At 42.4% G+C, this 21,559-nt stretch overlaps 1 protein-coding gene across 1 annotated transcript in view; it reads right to left on the bottom strand.

Moving 5' to 3' along the window:
* Positions 1–21,559, bottom strand: part of LOC125233347 (forkhead box protein K1) — a 107,860-nt gene that overhangs the window by 5,193 nt on the left and 81,108 nt on the right. Inside the window, 10 exon segments of the mRNA XM_048139328.1 lie at positions 606–696; positions 2,035–2,113; positions 3,455–3,505; positions 3,508–3,543; positions 4,500–4,608; positions 5,055–5,163; positions 8,217–8,372; positions 9,373–9,632; positions 10,296–10,432; positions 11,316–11,479. Of these exon segments, the coding sequence (XP_047995285.1) occupies positions 606–696; positions 2,035–2,113; positions 3,455–3,505; positions 3,508–3,543; positions 4,500–4,608; positions 5,055–5,163; positions 8,217–8,372; positions 9,373–9,632; positions 10,296–10,432; positions 11,316–11,479 (1,192 nt within the window).

Here is a 21,559-nt window from a genome sequence, read left to right as displayed (position 1 = left end):
GCGCACGAGTGTCACACTACTGCCTGCGACACACGTGTGCGAGTTGAGAGACGCGCCATGTTATTTTTTGCTTTCAGTAGTAAAAATGAGTGCCCCGAAGTTTACTTCTGACTGCTTCAGAGCAAACATTTTTCGTAGTTCACGCGTCATAATTTATGTTTGTTTCAAAAATAATTTACATAACATTAAATATAAGTTGAAAACATAATTCGACTACCAAAACGAAGATAATTATCGCACAAAAATACTCATTTGTGCCGAAACAGATAGCAAAATTGCATTGTATCCACAAGAGTGCAAAGCTTACCAATAAATGACGATTTTGAATCATAAATATTTAATAGATCGATGGACGTAATTTAGTTAGATGTTTTAACGTCAGTATTTTAATCGTGTCGGTGTAGTGAAACAATTTGTGTTTCACTCGGTGGCAAAGTTTGTTTCACTTCCGTGCCTCGATACCCTCGCAGCGCTCAAGATTCCACTTTTTGTTTGCCCCTTGTAAAACAAATAAGTATCGTTTGACAGATTACGGCGAAGTCATCTCTGACTGGTAGTATAAAGGCGTCGTGGACAGAGTTTAGGTGTATGTGGGCAGTACTCACGTCGTGGCGGGGGCGCTTGTGCGGCGGCTCCAGCGCGGCCTCGATGACGAGCTCGCCGGCCAGCGCCTCCATGTCGCCCGAGTACCGGCCCCTGCACCACACACACAACCATGTATTCCGTCTTACGACATCTCTTGTTCACACGATCTCCTTTCCAGGGTTCGAAAATATCCGATATTTGTAATAAATATCAAAATATCGGATATTTATGATATATATCCATTTTGTATGGAAGGCATATTATTATTTTGTTATATTATTTATGAATACAACTTTAGATAAGAAAAATTCTACTGAAAACGTAACATTTAGTAGAAAAACAGTAACAGACACAAAAAAACTATGTTTATAACAATGTTACATTTTTTTAAACCATTTTTGTATTGCAATATTTATAAAAAAATATATATTTATCCGATATTTATATCCATTGATATATATCGTCGAACCCCGCTGGATATATATCCAATATATATCGGATATATACAGGATGTAACATTAATGCTGGTGATCCATTTAAGAGCATAACCGGTATCGAATAGCGGTTACGAATACCACTTCCTTTTTTTTTTAAAATAAACACCATGAAAATTAAAGGTACTATAGAAGGTAATGTATAAGCCGTAGGATTTATCTTCGGCAATTATGTTACATAGTGTATATCTTGATATATATCCTCGAACCCTGCTCCTTTCTGACCAAAGTCATATGTAACTCCGTATAGATGGATAAGATCTAAGAAAAAAACGTATAAGCAATGTAACAAGGGAAATTCTACTTTATTCGGTTCATGAAAGATTAAAATTCGTTTGCATTACTTATGTACATTGGGCCTTAGGAGGTTAAATATATTGTAAGCCAAGATGATAATTGTGGACTATTTAATAGTTATTTGTTATACAAGAGTGCAAAGTTGTATTTTAACGCCGAGTGTGGAATTGAAAAACGAGCAAGCGAAAGGATTCTATAGTTGAACCACGAGCGAAGCGAGTGATTCGAGAATAGAATCCTGAGCTTGCGAGTTTTTCAACACACGAGAAGTAAAATACATTTGCACTCGTGTGTAACACAAAACTTTTCCCCTCACTATAGCGAGGAAAGTACAACGCAAAAAACGCGTTTATCACTGCTTCCAGTGGTTCCACAGGTGGTAAAACATCTTCATCACTAGATTAACCCACTTTTATCAATTTTAAAGCAGAAAATTTGCCTCTATTCAAGGTCAAATTACTTTATCCACTAGTGGATAAAATGCGTTTTTACCCGCTGGTATTAAAGGACAAAACACGTGTTTCCGAGCTAGTGAGGGGAAAAAGTGTTTGGAGCCGAGTAACCCGCCTCGGTCGAGCGAGACACGTGCACAACGGGCGTGTGCCTGGCTGCGTGGTCGCGGCGGTGTAACGAGCATGGAGTGGACGAGTATACTGACTGCAGGTAGGGCTCGTGCTGCAGCGCCTCCTCCTGGATGGAGACCAGCCCGCCCGTGCTCGTGCCCACCACGTACTTCTCTGTAACAACACATTACATGAAACACTGTAATAGTACATTGTGCAACAAGGGGAGGAAGTTGAATATTACTAACGAGAGTAAGTTAAATCGCGACGGCTTGCCGGAGCGATTTAAAGACTCGAGTTTGTAATATTCATACTCCCCGAGTTACCTACACACAATGTTTTTCAACACACTTGCAATGTAAAACATATGTAAATAGATGTAAAAAAGCTATGTACGGTACAAGAAATTTCATTATTCCTTTGGGAGAACGATTTTTCTATAACTCACGCTCCGCCTGCGTGCAATAGCACATTTAATTAAAGTGCGGGTGTGATGAATATGTATATAATATTAGGGGCGACTCACTCCGCGATTCTTTCACCAAGCTACAAGTACATGCAGGTGGTGGCTTTCGAGGCTCATTCAGTGGTGGAGTGTGGCGACCTTCGCACGACGCAATAGAACATAATATCGGCTGCGGTCCGTCTGTTAAGACGCTACAGGAGCGAAAATGCTAAAATGGAAAAAGCTCCCCTTTCAATTTGGGAATTTTAGTTAAATATACTACTACTGATATTAACTAAAATTATCGAAAACAAATTTCCATTTAGAACAACCCAGTTAATAGATATTGCGAAAAAATCTGTAAAATCGAGGTTCCGCTCTCGACTGCTTCCTACTTCAAAACTTAATCAATCGTAACGAAATTTGAGGATCTCAATAACAATGAAATTATCTATGTCGGACCGTTTAGTTTTTTTGGCTAATTGTTACCAATTTTGAATACCACACCTTTTAACTTCTGATTAGCAGAAACGTCTGCAATCGATGCCACTAGGACGAGAGTTCAAGTTTCACCCAAGGCAGACATTTTCCACTTTTAATTTACCACACCTTTTATTGCGCCATAATCAATAAGGCCGTTTTAGGAAATTTTCGATGGGCTCAAGCGTCTTCAAAAATAAGAATATCAAAAAAATCAAAACGGTCCGACACAGATAAAAATAATAATCATCTGTGTTGAAAAAAATCACTGCTCTATCTTGAAAAACCAAGGAAGTAATAGTCGAGAGCGTTTGTATGGAGAATTGACCCCTCCTGTATCGTCTTAAGACTTTCGCAACCAAGAACCCGCCCGGTGGGCGCACTTAAACTTTACTCAGATGCCGCCATACAAGCGGGCAGTTATAAATAATGATCGTTTATGAATGTTATGATACTTATGACGTAGTGCACCACTTTTATCTGGTAGGGAACGTCTTAATGTAAGTAAGAATTATGAAAGGGGGCATTTAGTGAAGATGAAAACATTAGTAGTACGGTATTGTGAAAGAGAGGTCGCATGTGGTCGTTACCTTCCCGCTCGCCGCCGGCGCCGTTGGTGACGACGGTGATCTGGTGCCCGCCAGCCCGCTGCCGCCCGCGCTGTACGCCATGCCGTGCCCTGCCACAACCGATCATCAATACCTCCATCATTCATCAATAAGCACCAGCGGTCTAGCCTAACTTTCAATCCGGAGGTTTGACCCCGGCTCGTGCCAATGAGTTTTTTGCAACTTATATACATATATATATATTTTATTTATTGAAAACAAAGATTACAGTTATACAGTTTCTTAATTTTTTCGCCAAACTTACGTTTAACGACGAACTGAAACACTCATTTTCAAAGTTAGTACCTTAAATTATATTAAAAGACTTATTCTAGTGTTAATACTCGTACATAATAATATCTTATCAAATGGCGCTTTTCATTAACGTTGTAAAAACCTGAATTAGCCAAAAATCGCTTGTCCTTATCTGTCATGTTCATGTTGACTTATGTGTGCGAAATGTCATTTGACATTTGCCAGCCGCTTTTCGGCGAAGGAAAACATCGTGAAGAAACCGGACTGATCTCAATAAGACCAAGTTACCCTTCGGGTTGGAAGGTCAGATGGCAGTCGCTTTCGTAAAATCTAGCGCCTACGCCTACTATTACTTATTAAAGCGGCTCCAGGCTCCCATGAGCCGTGGCGGTTGTTATGATAACGCAAGGAGGATGATGACACATCTTTAGGGTGGCGTATAGCGACATCTACCGACAAACATAATATATATAAGGTGCATTAGGGTAATTCCGAAAGTCGTCTAATTTCGAAAGTCGCACAAAAATCACCATTATTTCCATCATATCAAGATTCCCCTTTCGGAATAACCAGAGCATTTCTGTCATTCGGAATTGCCCTAATGCACCTTATAAAAGGAATGGAAATATTTGCGAGGTCCGGTGTGGCTTTCGAGTTCTGTAGTTTAACCGGTTAAGAGCGTCTGCGATTAATACGAATTCGAATATCGTCAGAAGCGTAAGTTTCTCCTTTAATATAAAAATGAGAGGAGGATAATACGGGAGTAGGTTACCTGGCGAGCCGGGCGCGCTCTGGCTGACGCCGCTGCGGCCCGAGAACAGGTACTGCGCCGCCGCCGCGCCCGCGCCCGCGCCCGCGCCGCTCAGTCGCTGCTGTCCGCTCTGCAACACCATACACACATATTACGATATTATACTAATATACACATTACTGGCTTTACTCATAAACGCTTTATAAACCAGCCAGGCAAGTATGGTCGCGCGGTAAACGATAAATCATCTGACCGTCCCTATTGCACTATTAGCAGGTGCGGTAGGGATGGCCACATGTTTTATGATTTATCGTGCGACCATACTTGCCTGGTTGAACTAGCTATCGTTAGTCTATATGGGCGGGGCGGGGCGTGCATGCACAATGCCCGTGCCCGCGAGGGGGCGCGGTCCCGCCGATATGTAAAATCCCTCGCGGGCGCCCGAGTCGTTTAACGTTCATGCTATTTCTTATTAGACAAGTGTCCGTCCCGAGTAATTTCTTTAATCGATTGATTATTCGAATACTTTATTTAATATTGCTCTCGTTTACTATACAAAGTGTGATATAAACGTACCTGGTCGTGGTCCTCGCCGGTGAAGAGGTCCGGGGTGGGCTCGCGCGACAACTCTTCGGGCGTCACGAGCCCCGACACGCCCACCTGCGACGGCGACGTGGGCGCGCTCCTGCAGGGGGACAACAATGTTATACATCACGTCATGTAACCGTGACATCACTTACGCCGTGTCTTGCGTGGGCGACGGTAGCGCGACCGTCGCCGTCGCGTCTCATACTTCCATATCGATAAGATTTCGTATGCGTCGCATCGCCGTCGCGCGACCGACGCCCACGCAAGCCAGTTACTTACCCTCAACCAAACTGACGACAGAACCCCTGACACAGTATAAGGACGACTCAGTAATAATTCTTCTAACAAATTTACCGCGCGGTATGTCATTGAGGAGCTCTCTGCGCGAGCGAGGTGCAGAGTACATGCGAAACCGGATGATGCTGGTCGCGTCAGTACGCGCCGCGCGCGACCTTGGCAGCGCCGGAGTGCGAGAGAGCCAAATACCGATCGCGGGAGATTAACTACTGACTCAACGCATCCTTTTACAAGAGACCCCACACAGCCACCGCAGCGGAGACGCATAATGGCTCAGCCACGACATTGGTCTAAGCGTGACAGCGGTGAGCGGCGGCCATACATTGGAGCGAGACACAGCGATGGGACTTTTCATTCGCACGTATGACTGCCGCTCACCGCTGTCGCGCTTAGACCAATGTTGTGGCTGGGCCGTAAGTGGCCTTTCGCACCCAGATACCCAAGCAGGCGGGTTCTGAGGTGTCGAACTATCCATTCGTTCGTTAACTACTGAGTCATCCTAAGGCCTGATTTAGACGGCGTGCGAACTCGCATGCGATTTTAGTTACATTGCGGGCTGTTGAGGGTACATTCAATTTTACACTGCCATCAAATACCGCAATGTAATAAAACTCGTATGCGAGTTCTCGTACCGTCTAAATAGGCCCTTATACTGCTATACCCCTAGCTCGCGTTATCAGTCAGTTGCCCATTGTCTTTCACGAAGCGAGCCGAGACCTCTCTATCGACATTACTTTATGTGAATTTTAAATGATTCACGGTTAGTTTCATTAGACTTATATTAAATAACCGTGATTACTTTTTTGTGTCTTCGATTTACCGTGATCATGATGCATGCAACTGCGTCGAAATATCGGGACATTCGGGACCTCAATAAAAATCAAATTCCTTTATGTAGGTTTACCACTTTTTTTATTTTTTTTTGTATATGCCATTTATTGATGCATTCGGTGAGCACGATTAATTTTAATGGATACTTTAAAAAAAAATAAAGAAATCAACATAATTTCCTGTCCCAGAAGACGGTATTTTTTTCATTTTTAAGTTTCTTCTAAGCATAGTTCGCAGACGTATCTGCTTATTTAAATTAACAGTTGTTTAATTCTAAAATCTACCTATTTTATCGATAACAACTATAACAAGTATGATTTATCTAAATAATTGTTAAAACTACTGGATCCACGTACAAGTAAGTACAATTAATGTACATTGCAAAATACGAGATGATTTCTAAATCAGATGTAGATAAAATAATAACTAAGATCGGGGGCTCTAGCCAAGCATCCAATCATTAACTCTCCGCGTAAAACGATACGCCACAACTTTCTCACTCCAATAAGGATGAGTGACAATGAGATAACTAAGAAACAATGCGGAACTTCAACTTGCACGCTTGGCTAGAAGGTTGTTCTACGAAGAATCTAATTAGTCAGCCTATCAGTTTACCTAAGAGTATAAATACAATATCCAATATAATGAACTACGGGATCTTTAGTAAAATAGTACCCACTAGACAGTGTCTCCCCAACTTCTTACCCCCAGCGGACGGATGTCAGTATTGTGATGATATTCGATTTGTACACCAACTTCTATGGAAATAATAAAATCTTAACAGTTTGACGGAACTAGTATTGTTAGTGTGATAGGCTAATATACAATCCTACACGTCCTGTCATGGTCGCCATGTACAGATGTAGTGCGAAAAGCTTTTCTTTCGTATTTTTACGGAAACGTCCGTATTTCGAGGGTTTTGAAATTGAACTATGTGCAATTTCCACAATGTTGTTATTTCAAGGACAAATTATCTCGATTTATCGGGTTTCACCAGTAAACCGTCATGTCATGCTAGTTCAGACAATGTCAGTACGTCTTGTACTGAGTGAGTACTGACTGACTGAAATGGCATGACATGTCAGTACGTTTCCGTATAGCGAAGGAAAACCTTTTCGTTCTACATCTGTACAATCCTACAAGTCCTGACACGGTCGCCATGCAGTAGGCATAGCGCCGGCAGGGGGTCATTTACATTACGAAAATAGTTAACCACGCATCACAATTCACGTTTATGTTTTAAGTAATCTTCCCTTTGGAATTGTAACTAAACTAATCATAGGTAAGGACTAGGATTTGATAGGCAATCTAGTGTATTCTAGACTTATGCTATGCCAAACAACGTAAAATAAAGCGTCTTTAGACCTAGTAAGCATAGCACAGGTCGCGCCGTCATTTGTTTTTACCCAAAATGTTTTGTTCAGTGTACCGAATTATCGATCAATTCACGAGAGCCGGCACGAATGAAACGAATGAGTGAATGAGAATATGCACACTCTCTCTCTGTATATCGATACAGGTGTCATACAATCAGAGTTTTGTTAATTTCTTTCGTGAACTGATGTAGACGGGTTAGTGTGTGTGTGTGTGTGTGTGTGTGTGTGTGTGTGTGTACCTGGAGGAGAGGCCGAAGGGCGCGCGGAACTGCACGCCGCGCGGACGGCGCGGGCGGCGCGAGCTCGATGAGCTTGTGTGTGTGTGTGTGTGTGTGTGTGTGTGTGTGTGTGTGAGAGGCCGAAGGGCGCGCGGAACTGCACGCCGCGCGGCGCGGGCGGAAGGCGAGCTCGATGAGCTTGTGTGTGTGTGTGTGTGTGTGTGTGTGTGTGTGTGTGTGTGTGTGTGTGTGTACCTGGAGGAGAGGCCGAAGGGCGCGCGGAACTGCACGCCGCGCGGACGGCGCGGGCGGAAGGCGAGCTCGATGAGCTTGTGTGTGTGTGTGTGTGTGTGTGTGTGTGTGTGTGTGTGTGTGTGTGTGTGTGTGTGTGTGTGTGTGTGTGTGTGTGTGTGTGTGTGTGTGTGTACCTGGAGGAGAGGCCGAAGGGCGCGCGGAACTGCACGCCGCGCGGACGGCGCGGGCGGAAGGCGAGCTCGATGAGCTTGCCCTCGCTCTGCGGGTCGATGCGCCAGAAGCTGCCCTTGCCCGGCTCCTCCTGGCTGCGCGGCACCTTTATGAAGTATCTGCAACGCGAGCACAAATCTCATCACGACAGGTTCCACTGACTAAGTAATATGGATCTGCGATCCAAAGAGAATCTTGGCCTCCAAAACGGAGCACGCCACTATCGGCTCGTAGCTGACGCGGATCCGCCATCATACTGTCTCCTCAGCAGGGGTTAATGCACTGAGGAGACGTTTTTTGAATTACATTCAGGCGGTGTGGCGGAGACGTCCGTTGCGCGCCCCGAGACATGCGTCTTATGACTGTGGATGATCCCTATGGAAAACGACGTATATACTATTTTTTTAAAAGGACGGTTACTAATTTTAAAACTAGTGGTAATGACCACTCGTCTTCGATTCTGTTAGTAGTGTTAGTACTTAGTAGTATTTAAATCGCTAGTAGTGGAGATATTATTGAACGAATTTCACGAAATCGAATGGCCGAGATTAAAAAATTCGTCCCATTGAGCCCGCCCGCCCGCCGGACGGCACCAGTTGGTCTTCCCAGATAGGCCAGATACGCCCTCTTAGCAGCCCGATTCAGATCATAAACGATCATTAATTAGAAGGCGATTTGTGTGAGAAGCGTCCGGCCAGGATTAGACCAGATTATACGAGTTACTTGCGACTCACAGACTCATAGAACAGATGGAAACCGACGTGAAGTGTTTTTTCTGCCTGAGCTCGAGAAGTACAATAAGCGCCCTCAAAGTCTGCTTCACCCAGCCCTTTTCAGCCGTGCTAGTAGGGGTAATGCTTCGTTACACAGCTGTAGATCCCGCTGAGCGTCAGCTGGTCCGGCACTGAGGCGACAGCTTGCACTATCAGCTACGCGTAGCTGTAGGGAGGCTTGGAAAATGTACAAACCTGTTAAGTGATAAGCTGTGAGGTATAGAGTTCTGCCAGCCCTTGTCAGCCGTGCGGTATAGATCCCGCTGAGCGTCAGCTGTTAGTCCGGCGCGAAGCAGCTTGCACTATAAGCTGCGCGTAGCTGTATAGCCTTGGAAAATGTACAAACCTGTTAAGTGATAAGTTGTGACGTATAGAGTTCTGCCAGCCCTTGTCGGCCGTGCGGTAGTAGGGGTAGTGCTTGGTGATGTAGCTGTAGATGCCGCTGAGCGTGAGCTGCTTGTCCGGCGCCGAGGCGACGGCCTGCACGATGAGCTGCGCGTAGCTGTAGGGCGGCTTGGCGTCGTCCCGGTGGTCGCGCTCGCGGTGGTCGCGGTCGCGCTCGCGCACGTCACGACTGCTGTACCCAGAATCTGATGCGGAGGAGGCCTGGAATTACAGATTTAGTTTAATTAATGGGCATTTTCAGAATTTTGGACACCACAATTAGCGTAAGTTGTTAACAAAAATTAACTCGCTGTCAGTTTTGTGACGACGGAATCAAGGGGACTTACACCAGTGCCGTTGGAGGTAGGTCGCTGCGCCAGCTCGGCGAAGTGCTGCACTAGCCCGGAACGTGTGACGTCACCAGTTCTGTTGAATGTGTGTGGGGTCACTTACACCAGTGCCGTTGGAGGTAGGTCGCTGCGCCAGTTCGGCGAAGTGCTGCGCTAGCCCGGGACGTGTGACGTCACCAGTTCTGTTGAATGTGTGTGGGGTCACTTACACCAGTGCCGTTGGAGGTAGGTCGCTGCGCCAGCTCGGCGTAGTGCTGCACTAGCCCGGGACGTGTGACGTCACCAGTTCTGTTGAATGTGTGTGGGGTCACTTACACCAGTGCCGTTGGAGGTAGGTCGCTGCGCCAGTTCGGCGAAGTGCTGCACTAGCCCGGGACGTGTAACGTCAGCAGTTCTGTTTATTGTGTGTGGGGTCACTTACACCAGTGCCGTTGGAGGTGGGTCGCTGCGCCAGCTCGGCGAAGTGCTGCACTAGCTCGGGACGTGTGACGTCACCAGTTCTGTTCTTCTGTTGAATGTGTGTGGGATCACTTACACCAGTGCCGTTGGAGGTGGGTCGCTGCGCCAGCTCGGCGTAGTGCTGCGCCACGAGGCCGAGGTCGGCGTGCCGCCGGCCCGACGAGCCGGCGCCGCGGGGTGACGTCGGACAGCTGTTCGCCGCGCTTATCGTGCCTGGAAGGAGATAACACGAATATGAGAACGATGAATATGCTTGGTGGTAAGTAGCAAGATTAATTTTCAGCTATACACATTTAAGAATAAGAGTCTAAGCAGAAGACTAAATTTTTGTTGGCAAGCAAAATCACCCTTCCTCTTCAACTCTTCATATTATCCGCAAATCTATCTGATGACAGTCTGTTGTTGTAAAATGTCTGATTTGCGCAAACGTCATGTGCTCTGCCTAAGAGAGAGATGACTTAAATCTCTTTCTCAACTGTCGCTTACTTTATACTAGCGTCTGTAATACTCACTAGTAGCCGAAGTCGCGAGGACTCACTTGTATGCCGATTTGCCGATATGGCAATCAAAGCAAACTGAACGGAACGGAAGGCTTGGCGAGATGATGAACCGCATCCTCTACTAGCGACTGTTGGAACACAAGAACACTCACCAGTAGACGAGGGTGTGGGGCTGCGGCCGTCGTTGTAGACGGGGATGGAGATTAGGAGCCGGCGGCAGCGGCGGGCCCGAGCTGCCCCTCCACCACCAGCGACTGGAACTCCAGGCGAATGTTCGTGGAAGGGAAAATGAAGATGCTCACACGCAGAGACGGGTCTGAACACTCTGAATTCCACGTCGCTGTCTACTAGTAGCAGAACACTCACCAGTAGGCGAGGGTGCGGGGCTGCGGCCGTCGTTGTCGACGGGGATGGTGATCCGGAGCGGCGGCAGCGGCGGGCCCGAGCTGCCCCCCGCCCCGCTGCCGCTCTCCTCCACCAGAGACTGGAACTCCAGGCGAATGTTCGTGGAAGGGAAAATGAAGATGCTCACACGCAGAGACGGGTCTGAACACTCTGAACTCCACGTCGCTGTCTACTAGTAGCAGAACACTCACCAGTAGGCGAGGGTGCGGGACTGCGGCCGTCGTTGTCGACGGGGATGGTGATCCGGAGCGGCGGCAGCGGCGGGCCCGAGCTGCCCCCCGCCCCGCTGCCGCTCTCCTCCACCAGAGACTGGAACTCCAGGCGGATGTTCGTGGAAGGGAAGCGAAGAGTGCATCTGGAATTAATAAGGGTCGATATTAATATAAGGCTGGCTTCGAATAAATAAATTTGTGCATATATAATTGCATGTAATGCATGAATTTAGTTTGTATCTTGTACATAGTACCTAAATAAGTTAATTATAAGAACGGTATTTGTACGTTCGAACGTAAATTTATTTGTGTGATGAGCAAGATATTTAAGAACAATATGAGTCATGGATGTTTTTAAATATATATTTGTATTCAATGAAATATCTTGTACAATCGTTGTTGAGTGTTGTTCAACACAAGCCTTTTGAGCTTACCGTATCAGTCAATATTGTAAGAATGTCCTAAAATATTAATTTATTTATTTTATTATTTATTTAAGACAGCTTAAAAGCTGCAACAAGTCGAACTTGTTAAATTAAATTGATCGATTAATATTGTCTTAAAGAATGAAATACGAATAAAATAATCTGTGACGGGACACCTAATTCTTCCTTTACAAATTTTAACGGGGTCATTTATAGTAGGGTTAGGTTATGCGGAGGAATGCCGAAACGTGCCTGCGACCTCGTCCTATAGCCCTGAGGCGGCAATAGAAGTTTTAGTGGGTAAACCATGGGTCTCATTAGCTTATGTGGGAGTCCCATATAACCATCCCAGGCCGGTCCCTGCGCCTCGTTAAAAAACGGTATGATGTTTATATTACGACAATGGCCCAGAGATGATTTAGATTCGTTCAAAAATTATGGAAAGTCCAAAGCCTTTATTAAACTCAATCAGCATTAAACGGCGGCTCTTTTTCAAATAGGCTTTGCTTTTTCCACTCTGTATGACCAATTGAGCGAGCTTTCAGCCTTATCCTTACTTTAAAGGCGCGGAAAGAGGTCACTTCAACTAGTGGAAACTTACCTAACATGTGCAGCCTAGATTTTGAGCACTGTATATATAAAATCCATGAAAAGAAAATGCCTACTCCGCTCTTGAAAAAGAAAGCATGAATTTGCTTCACCTACCTATATTTAATTCTGTAAATAAAATACATATCACTGCAGTTTGAAGCGTGCATCGGCAATAAGAAGTGCCCATGTTGGGGCTGGGCTACCCTATAATGACATGTATATCAAACCATCCATAGGTCATGTGCACGATATAAGAAAGAAGATGCGAGAATCTAGTCAACATACAAGAGACTTTTTTATTTTATTCAGTTACAAAAATATTTTGCAAAACAACCGTAATTTAAAACTTGGCACCGCAACCTCCTGTTTTAGGGTGGGGTGGCCTATTATTACGTATTTCCAGCATGTGCAGGCAATACGTTGGCAGCGGCCGCGACCAACTCCATCGGGGCGAAACACCGCGATAACTCGCCTTTGTTTACTTGTGCCTCTTGATGGATTATGTTCGGTGGACGTCAACGAAAGTTTATAGTGAAGTTTTCTTACATACCGGAAGACGCTATCAATCGAATTTTTTTTTAATTATTATTATTATAAATGGGCTTACTCTTGGCCACAGGCTAGCTAAAGGTAAAGACGTGGCCTACGATGGAGTGAGCTCGCCCAGAAGATGCCTGTTCACTCTTGATTTGAATCATGAATTAATGATAAATTATTACCTATTGTTCGTTTTACAAGGATTTTATTGCTACTAAAAGTACTAAACTATTACTTAATTTACTTAACGAGAAAAATATAATTGTTGAATTCGGCAGAATATACATAGAAAACCTAACATCTAAACACAAAAGTATAATATAACGAGTAAAGCACATCAAAGGGCAAACACGACTGGATTAATGTTATAACATCACAATAAAAAATAAACACACGCGTAATTATACAGAGTGGGGCCTGTAACAAAGGCGAAGAATTGAACTCTAGGCTATTCTCCTTATACTGATCAACATTTGTTCAGTGACTTTTAAAAATAACTTGTATTTTGATTTTTATCACCCTTGAAAGTTTTTTCTAAGAGGTAATGTATTGCAAATTCTGTTAAGTCTAAAGTGTGACAGACAACGTCAATGACAACAATAATGGCGTACAGCGCCTGTTCTCTGCCACGACACATGGTTTTGAAAATTTGTATTCTTTTAAAAATGTAACTAAGTAATTAGCTTTTAATTTCTATTTTAAGATGCATGCCTTTTATCTTTTGTTTTATCTACCATGTATGTTGTGGGAATGAATAAAGTTCTTATCTATCTATCTACATTGAAGCTAATATTTATTTTGTATGAAAAATTAAAAAATTAAAGACATCATAATTTTTAAAAGTCACTAAACAAATGTTGATCAGTATAAGGAGAATAGCCTACAGTTCAATTCTTCGCCTTTGTTACAGGCCCCACTCTGTATAATATATCATTACGCCTGTGTTTATTTTTTATTGTGGTTTTAATGAGCTCTGCGTTATTGAAATATTATTTCAATAACGCAGAGCTCATTAAAACAATGAAGTTACCAAATGGAATTGAATTGGCGCCCAACACGGGGCCAGTAATCCACCACTGTCACCGACGAGCAAAAACATTATCGATCACCACGCCACCTACAGCGGTTCCGTGAAACACCATTTAATAGCCGCAGTGCAGGATTCAATAAAAGACCAGCATACGCACACACACAAACATGGCGTAGAATAGCGTTGTGGGAACACTCAAGCTTGTTGTTCGTGCGTAGTTAAATGTTTAAGTGTGTTTTCCCCTTTTCTGAATTGCACAATGATTATACTGTTTTTAACCCCTGACGCAATAACCACAAAATTAAAATTTGGAAAAAACCCCCGACATAGTGAACCGATTTTCATGAAACATGGCTAAGAACACTCCCGACTAACTCGGCATTCAAATGAAAAAAAAACTAAATCTGAAACACAGACAGACAGACACGTCAAACTTATAACACACCGTCGTTTTTGCGTCGGGGGTAAAAACGGGGTGTTATAAGTCTGACGTGTCTGTCTGTGTATGTGTCTGTCTGTGGAATCGTAGCTCCCGAACGGATGAACCGATTTAGATTTAGTTTTTTTTTTGTTTGAAAGCCGAATTAGTCGGGAGTGTTCTTAACCATGTTTGATGGAAATCGTTCCACTAAGTATATCGGGATTTTTCAAAATTTAAATATTTTAATAACTTTCTTCTTGGTTGTAAATAATTTTACAGTAGAATTCCATTTGGAGACTTTCTTGTTTGGAATCAGAATCTCTACCGATACATCTCTAACAATTTCCATTCCAGAACGTTCTAATGTTCAACAACTTAAGTAGTTAGTGACACAATGTAACCTTTTATAATGAGTTAACAATGAATTGCGATTAAATAATAAACTCGTAAGTTTGTCACAATACAAGAAACCTACGCATTACCGCAAACAATATACGCCTCAGTAATCCACAATATCCACATTCCACATAATTAGCTCGTAGTATTCCACAAGGTACCGCGCAATATTTGACACTGGCGTCCTGTGGCCCATTTCACAACTGTGACAATAGGGATGACGACTACATAAAAAAATGGCATTCTGTTTAGTCCGTCAGTTAGATCGTCCAAAAATACTGAACACATATTTTTCGCTTTTTCTAATTAATGAAAAAATACAAAGATATAGAGCATCAAAGTTCCGGAGTGGGGGCTTGTGACGCCACTTCTAAGTAAAAATTGTATTTAAAATGAAGAAGTTTGTAATATAAATTGCGAAACTTCAACTCACTGTATCCACCGTCGTAATTTTTCGTTTACGAGAAAAAATACGTGTCTAAAATTCTTTGATAATCTAACTGACGGACTAAAAATGACAACGTGTCTCGAAAAAAGATATACGCTTTGATAATCATTTTTTTAACTGACGGACTGATTTAGAGCCACTATATCAAAAAAATCTTCCAGTTGGGATGTCACTTGAGTTTTGAAACTTATCACAGTTCGTAGCAAAGATATTTAAAAAATCATGGCTTAGTCTATGATTCGAAGTAGTGGTTGACAGTGACACTTGACAGTCAGACATACCGCACTGTTTAAGCTGACTGTTAAAACTTTTTTTTTAGGAATGATTTTGTCGTTTTCTTAGGTGTATCAACAATGTGACGTCACGAAGCTGTGTCTTGACGTTTGTAACTTACGCTCTTTCTTGACAGTAATAAAAAGGGAATTTCTCATTAAAATAGCAGTTTTTGGAAAAATAAAAAAATACGTGTATCTTTTAGTATTGAGTTCTTTCAAACCAAACAATAAAAAGTAGTACTCAAAAATATGAAATGTTGTCAATTGTAGACCAACAGTGGCACTTAGCCGTTCATTGCCTTCAACAAGACAATATTGACGCTCATCAGTAACAATGTTACTTATGAACCCAGAAATTGGCACAGAATTATCAGTGTCGTGTCAATGTCACTATATAGTGAAATAGCCCATTGAACAGCCTGAATAGTAAGGCAATTGAAGGACGTGCATCCCACATAAACACGCCTCAGCGTAAAGATCGGGTCACCTACGAGAACTGAATTCAATCTTTGCACAGTATATATTCCCAACGCTCTCTGGACCTGATCAGGCATGTGGTTTGTGGTTAGAAGTAGTTGTTACTGATCTCAGGGTAAACTTATACTGGATTCCCAGAGAACTAGTCAAGCGATGAGAAGGGTCTCCTCAGAAAACCGCAAGGAGTGTTCGAATGAAAAGAGGAAACTGATTGCGTTCTTTTCAAAGAAGATGCTTATAGAAGTCCAATGATTCAAAGTGAAGGTACTGGATTCATGTCGGCAATCAATATACCTTCGCATTGGATTGCTCATTTAGGGCGGTTTCAGTCTAGCGTAGGTATTTAATATTTATACACGAGTATAAGGTTATTCCTGTGTGCGTAGCCGAATGCATAAACGCTCACGATAATCTCTTTCGTTAGCTATCTATCTCTATCGCTCTTGTGTATTAGCGCGACAGAGCCAGACTACATTTCTGCGGCGTTTCGCGTCGCAGAAATTCCATTCGGCTACGGGGCACGAACTCAACGTGGAGGGACCACCAATACTCCAAATAGAAATTGAAAAAGCAATAAGAACTATGAAAGATGGAAAAGCTGTTGGCCCAGATGGAATATATGTAGAAATGTTAAAATTATTAGATGATGACAATTTAAAGTTATTAGTTAAAATGTATAACAAAATTTATGATAAAGGAATATTACCAGACGATTGGTTAAAATCCTCATTCCTTCCGCTGCCTAAAAAGGCAAATGCCAAGACATGCGGTGACCACAGGCTCATAAGCCTGATGAGTCACGCCCTTAAAGTATTTCTAAAAGTGATTCATATGAGAATTTATAATAAAATTGATAAAACTATATCAGACAACCAATTTGGATTCAGAAATGGTTTAGGAACACGAGAAGCCCTAGTAGCAGTTCAAGTGCTAGTGCAGAACAGTCTAGAACATAACAATGAAGTGTATGCATGTTTTATAGATTTTGAGAAAGCATTCGACAACGTAAAACACGAAAAACTAATGCATATACTCAATAAGACCGAAATAGACAGCAAAGACCAAAGAATTATCAGAAACCTGTACTGGAACCAGTCAGCACACATTAAAATCGGACCATATGGCACTGATGATATCATAATACGTAAAGGAGTGAGACAGGGGTGTATCCTGTCACCACTATTATTTAATCTGTACTCTGAAACTATATTTCAAGAAGCTTTCGATGGCGTTGAAACTGGTATCAAAGTGAACGGTACAGTGGTTAATAACCTCCGATACGCCGATGATACCGTTATCTTAGCTCACTCCCTTCAAGAACTTCAACTTCTTTTAAACCGCTTAAATACTGTCGTGGAAGATTACGGCTTAAAAATGAACATAACGAAGACCAAGTATATGATAATGAGAAAGAACACAAGTTCATCAGAAGGTCCGACCACACTGTCTATCAACGGCCAACCACTTGAAAGAGTCAAACATTACAAATATTTAGGAAGCTATCTTAACGAAAACTGGGATCCACAGAAAGAGATACGTATAAGAATGGAGATGGCGAGAAGCACATTCATGAAAATGAACAAACTGTTCACCAACAAGGACATAAACCTGAAACTTCGATGGAGAATGGTTAAATGTTACGTGCTATCTGTATTTTTGTATGGGGTCGAAAGTTGGACCATAAACCGAAAGATAGAGGCAAAAATAAATGCTTTTGAAATGTGGCTCTACCGAAGAATGCTGAAAATATCATGGAGAGATCGAATAACCAATGTAGAAGTTCTACAAAGAATGAAGAAAAAATTAGAACTTTTACAAACAGTAAAAAAAAAAAAAGAAAAATTTCTTATTTTGGACATATATACAGGAACAATAAATATCAATTTTTAAGGAAAATAATAGAAGGCAAAATAGAGGGCAAGAGAAGTAGAGGAGGAAGGAAGCTAACCTGGATGAATAATATTAAAAGCTGGACTAGTAATGAGAACGCTGCCTTTCTGAGCAGAATAGCACAGGACAGGAATAAGTTCCGAGAGATGGTCGCCGACGTCCGATGAGGACATGGCACAACAAGAAGAAGAACGGGGCACGAGTACCTAGTCTTTCAAAGTTCGAAACCTAAGGTTTGATCTGTGCTGGTAGACAAAATAGATGGCTCTTTATTTTTAACCCCCGACGCAAAAACGACGGGGTGTTATAAGTTTGACGTGTCTGTCTGTTTGTCTGTCTGTCTGTCTGTGGCATCGTAGCTCCCGAACGGATGAACCGATTTAGATTAAGTTTTTTTTGTCTGAAAGCTGAGTTAGTCGGGAGTATTCTTAGCCATGTTTCATGAAAATCGGTCGCGGTCGGGGTTTTTTTCAAAATTTTAATTTTGTGGTTAGGTTAACATCTTAAAGTATTATGACTGTACTTTTTTAACTCAAAGCATGAATGGAGAAACAGAATGTAACTTTCCGGAACTTTTTCGCTATTGAGTAACGAGTTTCAAAACATCAAAAACTCTTGCCTTTGCTCAGATCCTGCGAATGAAAGAAACCTTGTAATGTTTCTGATTGCTAATAAACTTTATTTGTAGGTCTTTATTTCAGAAACTTGAGAACAACCTTTTGTCTATTATTATTTTGTAAGTATTCTAAATTTGCTAACAAACATAAACTGCGCAAAGGAAAAATTTGGAAATATTAGGACATATCTTCAAATACACAGGCGAGGCGTACTTAGATTTTATTAACAGATTAAAAATCTGATCTGGATTATATTTCGTACTAGCTTTTGCCCGCGGCTTCGCGTTAGAAAGAGACAAAAAGTAGCCTATGTCACTCTCCATCCCTTCATCTCCACTTAAAAAATCACGTCAATTGGTCGCTCCGTTTTGCTGTGAAAGACGGACAAACAAACAGACACACACACTTTCCCATTTATAATATTAGTATGGATTGTACTCGTCACTATTGATATTAACAGATTATTAGATTATAGTTTATTATGATTATATATATCGTTGTCTGAGTACCCACAACACAAGCCTTCTTGAGTTTACCGTGGGCCTCAGTCAATCTGTGTAAGAATGTCCTATAATATTTATTTATTTATTTATTTATTATTGTCAGAGTTAGATCTTCTTCAACCTAGCGTTTTCCCGGCCTAGCGCCAGGGTCCGCTTTCCTGCTCAGCCTTCTCCACTTTGCCCGGTCTTCGGCATCCTGTGGTGAGAGATTGTTCTCTTCCATGTCCGCTGTCACGACGTCCAGCCAGCGCTTCTTAGGCCTACCGCGGCGCGGCGCGGCGGCGGATTGTCACGCCGTGTCTTGCGTGGGCGACGGTCGCGCGACCGTCGCCGTCGCGTCTCATACTTCCATATCGATAAGGTTTGATTTGCGAGGCCCACGCAAGCCACGGCGTCAGAGTTAGATATATTTTGTATATCGCTTTTTAATTGTAACACCCCCTTTTGTTAACCTCTACTCCTGTCTTCCTTCTGTATTGTTTTTTATTGAGCCACATGAAGTAGGTTTATATCCTACTTATAACATAGTTTTGTGGACTACTGTATATTTATACCATTGTTACCTTTTATTATAATAATTAAATAAATAAAATAAATAATAATATTTTCTTCTTATCTAGTTAATTAAGTGTCAATGCGGACTCCAGGCTTCCGTGAGCAGTGGCAAACACCGGAATAACGCAAGGAGGATGATGATGATTATTTCTTCTTATCTTTATATAATGTTCCCAGATCTGTTAACGTTTTGATTTTAATCTGTGCCAAGTACAACGATATTAATCTGATTTCGCACAGCGATACGTTCAGAATTCTTATCTATCGGAGCTTCTATATTGGAAATTTAATTTATAAAGTAAAAACTGAAGTTGCAGTTAAGTGTACTGACTGTACACTTGTGTCTGAAGAGAATCTTATTGAATTTAATAGATAGACTTCTTGACGGAAATCAATTCTTTAATGAGAGAAATAGACGAGGTTCTGTTAATGTTTGTAAGCTCCTCATTCTGTGCGGATTGTAAGCTCCAAAGTTTCCTATTTCACCATTTTCACCACAGTGAAATTGACACTGACAATTCTGTGCCTATTTCTCGGTTGATAATTAACACTGTTACTCAACGTCAATATTTCCATGTTGAACAGGCGATGAACGGCGAAAAGTCACTGTCACTGTTGTAAAATAGGCCACTGCAAACCTTTCTATGCAATGCCAGTGGGGTTGCATGGCTCTGTACATGTATTATACCTAAAGAAATCACCTCAGCTACATCCCTGAAATGCTTTAAGACTAGACTAAAAACATGGCTTCTTGAGCACACATTTTATAGTTTTAATGAATTTTTAAATGTGCAGATATTGTAGTATACTACCTATACATAGTATACTAAATATGTGATAACTATAAGCATAATAATAATTATAAATTATAATACTACTGAATAATGAATGACATGTAATATGAATGATATTATTAATAAATGAATATGAATATGAATATTACATACACATAATCCCAGCCGGACTAGACGAAAATGAATCGAGTCGCTAGACGCCGATCGAAACGCAGTCTGGCTCTGTCGGGCCAATTCGGAAGAGTGATAGAGATAGCTACAATAACGATATCTTAAGCGTTTGTGCATTTGTCTTTTTTTTTATACTACGTCGGTGGTAACAAGCATACGGCCCGCCTGATGTAAAGCGGTCACCGTAACCTATGGACACCTGAAACTCAAACAATGTCACATGCGCGTTGCCACCCCATTAGAAACTTGTACACTCCCTTTTGCTGTGTTAAGTACACAGCAAAAAGGAGTGCACAAGTTCTAAGGAGGGTTCGGCTTGCCGACGACTCAAAGGACAATACGATATTAGACGGAACGAGTTAGTTCCGTAAGTCCTCCCGCCATCAGCACACCGCACGCTCGTTGAGCTCTGGCAGCCAGTAAGGCTGCCAGAGCTCAACGAGGAACACAACACAACACACCGGCAGGAACACAACACTATGAGTAGGGTCTAGTGTTATTTGGCTGCGGTCTTCTGTAAGGCGGAGGTACTACCCCAGTTGGGCTCTGCTCTAGATTCGAGCGAGACGATATCTGCTGTGCTGTGCCCTACCACACAAAGCGGAATATCATTCGCTATGCCCTACCTCCTACAACTTGTCTACGTTTGCTCAAAAAAAAAATGTAATTATATTTCCGTTTTCGTAACTCAAGAGAGACATTAGAAGTATTAGTATTAGGACAATAACGCCATGTTTCTCTCGTCTGAACAGACAAACAGCTCGCTCCACGTAATTGCTCCAGATAAAGGTCCCCATTCATTACCGTCCACCCCATTCCCGACAACGGCCGGTCCATCATCAATGAACGTTTCCGGCTTGACAGCGAATGGGATGCCTTAATCACACGCTGTCTCAGCGGAATGCGGGACAATACAATCTACAGAATGGTTTACATCGAAAATTAAATCATCTGCCTCTTAGCCTTTGCCTATTTATTACACTGATACGGATCAGCCACGACATTGGCCTAAGCGCGACAGCGGTGAGCGGCGGCTATACATTGGAGCGAGACACAGTGATGGGACTTTTCATTCGCACTTATGGCTGCCGCT

This window comes from Leguminivora glycinivorella, chromosome 14 (genome assembly GCF_023078275.1).
Source record: "Leguminivora glycinivorella isolate SPB_JAAS2020 chromosome 14, LegGlyc_1.1, whole genome shotgun sequence".
Taxonomy (NCBI): domain Eukaryota; kingdom Metazoa; phylum Arthropoda; class Insecta; order Lepidoptera; family Tortricidae; genus Leguminivora; species Leguminivora glycinivorella.
Note: the sequence above shows the minus strand (reverse complement) of the source record. Positions and strands in the feature narration are given on the sequence as shown.